Source organism: Nycticebus coucang, chromosome 4 (genome assembly GCF_027406575.1).
Source record: "Nycticebus coucang isolate mNycCou1 chromosome 4, mNycCou1.pri, whole genome shotgun sequence".
Classification (NCBI taxonomy): Eukaryota; Metazoa; Chordata; class Mammalia; order Primates; family Lorisidae; genus Nycticebus; species Nycticebus coucang.
This window is the reverse complement of record NC_069783.1, coordinates 143,104,157-143,114,046: the sequence shown is the minus strand read 5'-3', so window position 1 is coordinate 143,114,046 and position 9,890 is coordinate 143,104,157. Positions and strand designations below refer to the sequence as shown.

At 53.3% G+C, this 9,890-nt stretch overlaps 1 protein-coding gene across 3 annotated transcripts in view; it reads left to right on the top strand.

Annotated features, from left to right (window-relative positions):
• Positions 1 to 509: 509 nt before the first annotated feature.
• The window catches only part of LOC128584223 (breakpoint cluster region protein-like), a 41,706-nt gene continuing 32,325 nt past the window's right edge, over positions 510 to 9,890 (top strand). For 2 of the 3 annotated variants that reach the window (XM_053589275.1, XM_053589276.1), the window contains exon 1: positions 511 to 1,909. In XM_053589275.1, the coding sequence (XP_053445250.1) occupies positions 604 to 1,909 (1,306 nt within the window). In that variant the 5' untranslated portion in view covers positions 511 to 603. Of the gene's footprint in view, positions 1,910 to 9,890 lie in introns of all 3 variants that reach the window. The other variant, XM_053589274.1, reaches the window with a different exon arrangement.

Genomic DNA, 9,890 nt, shown 5'->3' with positions numbered 1-9,890 from the left:
GGGCCTCAGTTTCCCCAAGCGCGCAGGGATGGAGAGAAGGCAGCAGGTCGGTGGGGGAGCGGCCTCCGCGGCGCCCTCGCGGTTCCCGCGGCGCGGCCCCTTTAAGAGGCCCGCCGGCTCCGCCAGTCGCGCCGCGGCCACCGCCCCCCGGCCCACCCCTTCCTGCGGCGCGGAGTGCGGGCCGGGCGGCAGCGCTGCGAGAGCGGTCGGGCCGACCGTAGCGCCGGGGGAGGCGGCGGCCGCGGGGCTGGGGGGGCGTCGCGGGAGCGAGAGGAACGGAGCGCGGGCCGCCGCCGCGGGGTAGCGCTGCGGCCCCGAGCCTGGGACAGCGCCGCCCCGCGCCGCGGAGACCGCACACAATAGCGGCGCGCGCAGCCCCGCGCCCTTCCCCCTGCGCGCCCCGCCCCCTGCGCGCGCCCCGCCCCGCCCCGCCCCGCGCCGCCTCACCTGCCGCCCGGGAGGGGGCGGGCATTGTTCGCTGCCGCCGCCGCCGCTGCTGCCGCCACCGCTGCGCCGGGCCATGGGGGCCGCCGGGCACCCGGGGCCTGGCCTGGCGAGGCCCGCCGCGCCGCCGCTGAGCGCGCAGGTGAGGCCGGCCCCGCCATGGTGGACTCCGTGGGCTTCGCGGAGGCGTGGAAGGCGCAGTTCCCGGACTCGGAACCGCCGCGCATGGAGCCGCCGCACATGGAGCCGCCGCGCATGTCGGTGGGCGACATCGAGCAGGAGCTGGAGCGCTGCAAGGCCTCCATCCGGCGCCTGGAGCAGGAGGTGAACCAGGAGCGCTTCCGCATGATCTGCCTGCAGACGCTGCTGGCCAAGGAGAGGAAGAGCTACGACCGGCAGCGCTGGGGCTTCCGGCGCGCGGCGCAGCCCCCCGACGGCGCCGCCGAGCCCCGCGCGCCCCTGCCGCGCCCGCAGCCCGCGCCCGCGGACGGAGCGGACCCGCCGCCCGCCGAAGAGCCGGAGGCCCGGCCCGACGGAGAGGGCTCCCCGGGCAAGGCCAGGCCCGGCGCAGCCCGCAGGCCCGGGGCCGCCGCGTCGGCGGACCGGGACGACAGGGGGCCCCCCACCAGCGTGGCGGCGCTCAGGTCCAACTTCGAGAGGATCCGCAAGGGCCACGGCCAGCCCGCGGCGACGGACGCCGACAAGCCCTTCTACGTCAACGTGGAGTTTCACCACGAGCGCGGCCTGGTGAAGGTCAACGACAAAGAGGTGTCGGACCGGATCAGCTCCCTGGGCACCCAGGCCATGCAGCTGGAGCGCAAGAAGTCCCAGCAGGGCCCCGGGCAGGGCGCGGGGGACACGCCCAGGCCCGCGTACCGGGGGCGCGCCTCGGAGAGCGGTTGCGGCGTCGACGGCGACTACGAGGACGCCGAGTTGAACCCTCGCTTCCTGAAGGACAACCTGATCAACGCCAATGGCGGAGGCAGACCCCCTTGGCCGCCCCTGGAGTACCAGCCCTACCAGAGCATCTACGTCGGGGGCCTGATGGGGGATGGGGAGGGCAGGGGCCCCCTCCTGCGCAGCCAGAGCACCTCGGAGCAGGAGAAGCGCCTCACCTGGCCGCGCAGGTCCTACTCCCCCCGGAGCTTTGAGGACTGTGGAGGCGGCTACACCCCGGACTGCAGCTCCAACGAGAACCTCACGTCCAGCGAGGAGGACTTCTCCTCCGGCCAGTCCAGCCGCGTGTCTTCCAGCCCCACCACCTACCGCATGTTCCGGGACAAGAGCCGCTCACCCTCGCAGAACTCGCAGCAGTCCTTTGACAGCAGCAGCCCCCCGACGCCGCAGTGCCACAAGCGACACCGGCTCTGCCAGATTGTCGTGTCGGAGGCCACCATCGTGGGCGTCCGCAAGACCGGGCAGATCTGGCCCAGCGATGGAGACGGCGCCTTCCATGGAGAGGCAGGTGGGTACTCGGGCCGCCATGTACGGGCGCACCTGTACCAGGGCAGAAAACCACCTGGGGGTGGGGGCGCGAAAGGGGAAGTGGTGGAGAGAGGAGTGGGTGGTACTTTGGGGAGTGATTTTTGTTCAAGTGCTGGTCTGCGCCTGATGGAACTTCAGCACCTCTTCCCTCCTGAATGCAGATTCTCAGTACTTGGAATGGCATTGGGTTGGAGGGGGAAGATGGGAAATGGCTTGTTCCTTTAGTCCGAGGAGGGCGTCTGCTTCTTGCAGGTACAGCCTGTGAGTTAGGTAGAATGCCCTGGGTGGTAATCTCCCTGCCCTGTAAGCAGTGAGGATGGTGTAAAGCTGGAGTCATCTCTGCTGCTTGGATTGGTTGCTTTTAGGAGATCCTGATTGGTATCCTGGGCAGTCCCCCACCACCCAACAATTCCTTTCCTCGATAGCTGCTTCTAGGTCATGAAAGGGTCAGGCTCTCTTGCTAGCTGCCAGCCCAGAAAGCAAGTCATCACAGGTGAAAATAGAAATTAGAAGGAAGTGAGGTGACAGGCAGTTCTGACTCAGTGGTACCCGGAGCTTCAGGGGGGTAAAGATTTTATCCAGAGCTGAAGCAGAGCCACACCCGTTGTGATTCTCCTTGGCTTTCTTTGATGGGAGTCGTCTCTCCCCATCACTTACTCACCCACAGGTTCCTCCATACATGTTAACCCAGCCCTGTTTGCTGAGTCTCCAGTGTGCTTCAAAATGATCACCCACAGGTGCTTATTTGGGGCTCCCAATCCATGATCAGGCCCTGGCCCTAGGATTAAACCTCGGGTGCATACAGACAGCATTTGTCTGTCTGGAGTGCAGGCACCGTTTGTGTTTGGGGTAAGAAAAGGGTGGGCAGGCTGGGGTGTGTGAGGCAGTTGGGAATCCCTTGGAGTCCTGGCCCCTGTTGGGCTGATCTGGTTTTCTGCTCCATTGATTTTTCTTTTTCTGCTGATGAAGTTGGATGTGCTCTGTTTGTCAGAATCCTCTTGAAACAAGTGGGGCTGTTTTTGGCTGTGTGGAGCTGCCTTTTAGCGACCAGCACTCTGTCCTGTTTGTATTAGGTACTTCCAGTTTGTAGCTGGGGTTGGCTGGGCTCAGACCTGCAGCCTCATTCCCTAAGTCCCTAGTGGGCGGAGATGGTTGTCATGTTCAGCAGCCTGCTTTGCTGGTACATCAGCTCATTTGGGGGGCTGGAGGACTGCCTTGTGGTTTCTGGGCACCAGCCTTGTCCGGCCAACTGTGGGCCAGCTTGAACTGACCCCTCAGCCCCATGGTGTGAGAGAATGTTGTTAATAAAGAATAAAATGAGAGGTTTTCGTGGAGACCTGCGATCTGAAATGGTATTCTCTTGCTGGTGGGAATTCTGGGTTTCCAGAAAGTTGGGGCCCGGCCTTTCCTCCATAGATGTGGCCATGCTGCCCACCACTTCATCAGACCCCAATGCAAGTCAGCAGGTGAAAATAGGAACCGTGGTTCTCAACCTTCCTAATGCTGAGACCCTTTAATACAGTTCCTCATGTTGTGGTGACTCCCAGCCACAAAATTATTTTCGTACACCTGTATTTGTACTGGTGATGTATTTGTGATGGTTTTAGGCGACCCCTGTGAAAGGGTTGTTTGACCCCCAAAGGAGTAGCGACCCACAGGTTGAGAACCACTGAATTAGAAGGAAAGGTGGCCTGGAGCCTGGAGTCACACAGGTTCTCAGGAGTCACACAGGTTCTCGGGAGCTCACTGAGGGGTTAATTTTACCCCTTGGACCCAATTGCAGGACTTTCTGGATCCTTCGCTGAATATCCCGAAGGTTCCATGTTCTCTTTCCTAATAGGTTTTGTCTTTTCCCTAAGACACTTGAGGATTAAGGTTATTTAAACATCATTTAAAAGAGATTACATTTTTCCCCTCAGTTTTTTTATAAAGGCATAATGTTTCGAGGGCACTTACAGGTTCACAGCAAAATTGACAACCGCACAGCCACCAGAGAGGTGCGTTTGTTAGAGCTCATGAACCTGCTTTGACCCATCATTATCACTTCAAGTCCATAGTTGACATTCTGGCTCACCATTGTACAATTCCGCCCCAGTTTGGATCCTGTTAGGTTTTTAAGCTCCTAGTGGTTTTAGCCCTGGGAGCCTTTACACTCTGCCCAGCCATCTCCTCTGATGTTTGACCATGTGTGGCTGGCAGGAAAAGAGGGTTCCCGCGCCGGCTCAGCCATCTGTCTCTGTCCAACTATTTACTGATGTTCTTTAGATGGCTGTGGAGCCTGCTAGGCCGAAAAGGAACAGTGAGGAAAATCCCGCTGGGGTGAGGGGGTGGAAGTCAGCCTAACGCTTTGCAGTGGCAGACCTGGCAGCCTGGCTCCAATCACTTCATAGTTAATCCGTGTCATGAGTGAGCTGTCCTGTTTCTGAGTTGAGGGCCCCTGATATTGAAGGAAAGGAGGTAAAACCATCATATGCTGCTCTTTGCTAGGTGTGGGTGCCTGATGCACGGTCTTTCACAGGATGCCTGCTGACAAAGTGGAGACAAAACTATGATGTGACAGCTGGGATTCCCAGGCCCTGTGTGAATATAGAGCCATTCTTTTTGGAATGTGGTGGTTGTGCAAGCTCTCTTCCCTGCACCGTCCAGGGATCCTTCCAGCTCCTTGCACCCAGGGCTTGCCTATGGGGTAAGACATTTGGCTATGAGCCCTGGTATGTGCAAGCCCTTCTCTTTGGATCGTGTGGGCCCCTTGAAGGGAAAGTGTGGTCCTTGCCTCTTGGGAGCTTATAAGTTAATGGGAGGGATGCGTGTATTCATGTTCAGAGGGGAGTGAAACCTGGGGGGCTTCTGGAAGCATCAGGACTGGACAAGAAAGACCCTTGATCAACCAGCATAAGTCCAAAGTCAGAAATTGGGGTGAGCCTTCCGCCCTGAGGAGCAGTATCAGCAAAGGCTTGGGGGCACCCCCATCTTCCCTGTGATTCTGAATTGTATTTTTTTTTTTTTTTACACATATGATTTCCCATTTTAACCTTTTTTTTTTTTTTTTTTTTTTGTTAGAGACAGAGTCTCACTTTATTGCCCTCGGTAGAGTGCTATGGCATCCCCCAGCTCACAGCAACCTCCAGTTCCTGGTCTTAGGTGATTCTCTTGCCTCAGCCTCCCAAGTAGCTGGGACTACAGGCACCTGCCACAATGCCCAGCTATTTTTTTTTTGTTGTTGCTGTTGCAGTTGTCATTGTTTAGCTGACCCAGGCTGGGTTCGGACCCGCCAGCCTGGGTGTACGTGGCCAGCACTGTAACCACTGTGCTATAGGCACCCGCCACAACACCCGGCTATTTTTTTGTTGCAGTTCAGCTGGGGCCGGGTTTGAACCTGCCACCCTCGGTATATGGGGCCGGCGCCCCATTTTAACCATTTTTAAACATTCACAGAGTTGTGCAGCCATCATCCTCATCCCTCTCTAAAACTTTTTCATCTTCCCCAGCTGAACTCATTAAACAGTAACTTCCGAGCCCTTGACAGCCACCATTCTTCTTTCTGTCTCTGAGTTTTTGATTCCTCTGGGTATTCACCTAAGTGGAATCCTACAGGATTTGTCTCTTTGTGGTTGGTTAATTTCCCCGTACTCATGTCTTCAAACTTCCTGCCAGTGGTAGCCTGGACAGTGTGCTTTTTGAAGGCAGGAATCTCTGGTTCACTTCCAGGTCTCCCACGGAGCCTGGCTCCAAGCCCCACACACAGCATATACAGGAAGGTCCCTTCCTCCTTTTCCTTTTCAAGGCTCATGGGGTCAGGACTGGAAAATTGTGCTGGTCTCTGGGAAGTGACTTGTCAACTCCTCCCAATTTTATCCCTGTATTTTAATTTTCCTTTCATAGGACCTCCGTGAGCCTTTTTGGGGGGGAGAAAGCTAGACAACCCAAGATCCTTTCTCTGTCTCTCTCTCTTTTTTTTCAAGAGGCTTCAGACAACAGCTATTTATTATTTCTCACAGTTCTCCGGTTGGCTAGGCAGTTCTGATCTGAGCTGACTTGGGTGAAACTGTAGCATAGGGAAGCCTCACTCCCATATTCTCTGATGATAGGCTGTTTGGTGAGGGGTGGGGGGCTCTCCTATACATTTGTCCTGTACTTGGCTTGGGGGTCAGGCAATGCACCAGACATTTCTCCTCCTTCTATTATTATTTTTAGTTGGCACCCATAATAATCATGTGTATTTGTGGAGGTAACAGTATGATATTTAGATACATACGTGTAACATATAATGATCAAAGTGGGATATTTTAGCATATTTCTCACCTCAAACATTTGTCGTTTCTTTGTGTTTTAAAGAGACAGGGTCTTGCACTTGTTCAGGCTGGTCTGGAACTCCTGAGCTCACGGGCTCCTCCTGCTTCAGCCTTCTAGAGTGCTAGGATCACAGGCGTGAGCCATTGTGCCCGGCCTTTGTGTTGGCGGTTTGAGGAATTCTCAGTCCAGATGTGTGGACTGTGTGCCCCTCTGTCCTTCTCCAGCATCAGCTGTGAGATGTGACCTTCACATCTTCTGTTGCTTCATGCCCTGTGTTTTCGCATTTTATTAAGCAGCTTAATTTGCCCTTTGGAGTCTGGCGGTGTGTTGGTGCCAGAATGACCATTGCTTTGTTTTCCCCTTGGGTGACGGACTGGACTGGCAGCCAGTTTGAGTGAGTAACTGGGCAGTGAAAGGTCACCCAGGGCCAGCGTCAGCTCCTCAGTCATCTCTATAGACCAGAGCCCTGTGGCTGCCTCTATAATGAACACAGGCACCTCTGCGGGAACAGAGGCAGAGTGGGCAGATCTGGGTGGGGCCCAAGACCGCTGACGTCACCAGTGGGATGGCAGCAGAGTCTAGATCACATTCTACGAGGCTTCCCCAGCTCAGGGAGGTTGTCTAGTTTGGGGAACAGAAGGAAGCATCCCGAAACATTTCACTAAAGAAGGACCTGAGGCCTGCTGGGATCGCTCCCGCCTGTAATCCTAGCCTTTGGGAGGCCGAGGTGGGTAGATGGCCTGAGCTCATGAGTCTGAGACCAGCCTGAGCCAGAGCAAGACTTCGTCTCTAAAAACAGCTGGGCGTTGTGGCGGGTGCCTATAGTCCCTGTTGCTTGGGAGGCTGAGGCAAGAGAATTGCTTAAGCCCAAGAGTTTGAGGTGGTTGTGAGCTGTAATGCCAGGGCACTCTACCCAGGGCGACATAGTGAGACTCTGTCTCAAAAAAAAAAAAAAAAAAAAAGGAAAGAAAGCTGGGTGGGAGTGCTAGTGATTTGAGTGGGTCCAGTAGAGGGACATCCCTTCCCTATGCCGCCTTTTTTCTTCTGGCTTCTTTTTTTTTTTTTTTTTTCAGATTAATGTGAGGGTATAAACAACTAGGTTACAGGGTTTGCATTTGTTACACAGAGTCCTCTGTGTCCTGTCTACACTCAGGAGGCGTGCCATATACCCTTACATTGTTCCCATTAGGTAGGAGCACACCCCTCCCCCTCCCTCCTCCCCTCTCACCCCCTTCTTTCTTCTTCCCCCCAAATTGACTTGAGTTTTTCCCTTATGTGGGTGTGTGTCATTAGATCATCTACTGGCTTCATTTGAGGATTGAGTACATTGGATACTTGCTTTTCTGGTTTTTTTTTTAATTTAATTTAATTTTTTTTTGTAGAGACAGAGTCTCACTTTATCACCCTCAGTAGAGTGCTGTGGCATCTCAGCTCACAGCAACCTCCAACTCCCAGGCTTAGACGACTCTCTTGCCTCAGCCTCCCAAGTAGCCGGGACTACAGGCACCTGCCACAACGCCTGGCTATTTTTTTTTTTTTTTTTTTTTTTGCTGCAGTTTGGCCGTGGCCGGGTTTGAACCTGCCACCCTCGGTATATGGGGCTGGCGCCCTACCCACTGAGCCACAGGCGCCACCCGCTTTTCTGTTCTTGTGATACTTTACTGAGAAGAATGTGTTTCAGCTCCATTCAGGTTAATACAAAAGATGTAAAGTCTCTGTCTTTTTATGGCTGAATAGTATTCCATGGCATATATACACATCACAGTTTGTTGGTCCCTTCCTGGGTCAGTGGACATTTAGGTTGTTTCCACATCTTGGCAATTGTGAATTGAGCTGCTGTAAACAGTCTAGTGCAAATGTCCTTATAATAAAATGATTTTTTTCTTCTGGGTAGGTGCCGAATAATGGGATTGTGGTATCTGCTTCTGGCCTTAATAGTCACTTCCTTTCCTTAGTCTGGAGTCCTGCGGCCAGGAGGGCCTGTGTATGGGACTGCAGTTAAGTTGTAAGTTCTCACCCTTCTGGGAGGAGGTAACAGCAGCTTGAGATGTCCCGGCCTGCGGGTCTGCCCTGGGGTTGAGAGGGTTCCCCATCCAGAGTGGATGAATGGGCATTTTAGAAGCCTTCTCAGGTTGCCAAACAATAGGTCTGGATTTTGGCTGAGACTGCTGCTTTTTGGATCAAGGCTCGGGGTGGTGGTGGATTAAATTAACTGAACCCCCGAGGAGTTCTTGACCCTGACTGGAATGCAGCTGTTGTGGTTCAAAGAGGGTTTTTTTCCCTTTGAAAAACGTAGTTATTTTAATTAAAATACGTTATCGACATAACATGTTATAGGCAGTCATTTTTATTGTGGTAAAATACTATATATACTGGGTGGCCATGAAGTTTGGGTGTAGTTTGTTTGCCTGCCTTTCAAATTGCACACGAACTTTACAGCCACCCTGTAGAGTAGAAAATTTTGCCATTTTATTCTTTTTTAGGTGTGCAGTTCAGTGTGGCATTAACTACGTCACATGGTGGTGCACCCATCATATCACTGTTGATTTCTACAGCTTTTACCTTCTTCTTCCCCAAACCAAACCTCGGCACCTATCCTACACTCCCCATTGCCCCTCACTCCCAGCCCTGGGAGCCGCCACCATTCAACTTTTTGTCTCCGTGAATAGTATTTCATATAGATGAAATCATATAGTATTTGTCTTTCTTTGGCTTATTTCACTCAAGTAGGGTTTGTTTGTTTGCCTGTTTGTTTCCTGAGACAGAGTCTCACTCTGTCACCTGGGCTGGAGTGCAGTGGTATCTTCAGAGCTCACTATAGCCTCCAACTTCTGGATTCAGGTGATCCTCCTGCCTCAGCCTCCCAAGTCGATGAGACTACAGATGCTGGCCACAACACCCAGCTTGTTTTTCTATTTTGTAGTAGAGACAGAGTTGCCCTCTTTCTCCTGACCTCAAGCAATCTTCCGTCCTGGGCCTCCCAGAGTGCTGGGATTATAGGTGTGAGCCACTAAGCCCAGTCTCAAGTAGGTTTTTGAAATTCCTTGGAGCAGCACTCTAATTCTGAATGCCCCATCTCTGATCCTTAACAGGTGTCTTCTCTTTAGGAAAACACCTGTTAGTGACGGCTCTATCTCCTTGGCTTACACACCCACAGTTTTGAAATGTCCCAGGGCAATCTTTTGCTGACACTGAAGCCAAGCCAGGTGTCAAATGCTTCACTGACATGTCACTGTCCTCATCCAAAAAGTCAGGGGTTAGACTGGGTCCCTGCTGAAGCTCTTTGTTTTGATTCTTTCATTTTTTTCTTTATACTTAAAAATTATTGTTACCATTATTATTATTATTATTATTTTTTGAGATAGAGTCTTATTATGTCACCCTCAGTAGAGTGCTGTGGTGTCACAGCTTACAGCAAACTCTTGGGGATAAGCGATTCACTTGCCTCCGCCTCCCAGGTAGCTGGGACTATAGGTGCCAGCCACAATACCAGGCTATGAAAAATTATTATTTTATTTATTTATTTATTATTTAAGACAGATTTTCACCATGTTGCCCTCAGTAGAGTGCCATGACGTCATGGCTCACAGCAACCTCAAACTCTTGGGCTTAAGCGATTCTCTTGCCTCAGCCTCCCAAGTAACTGGGACTGAAGGCACCCGCCACAA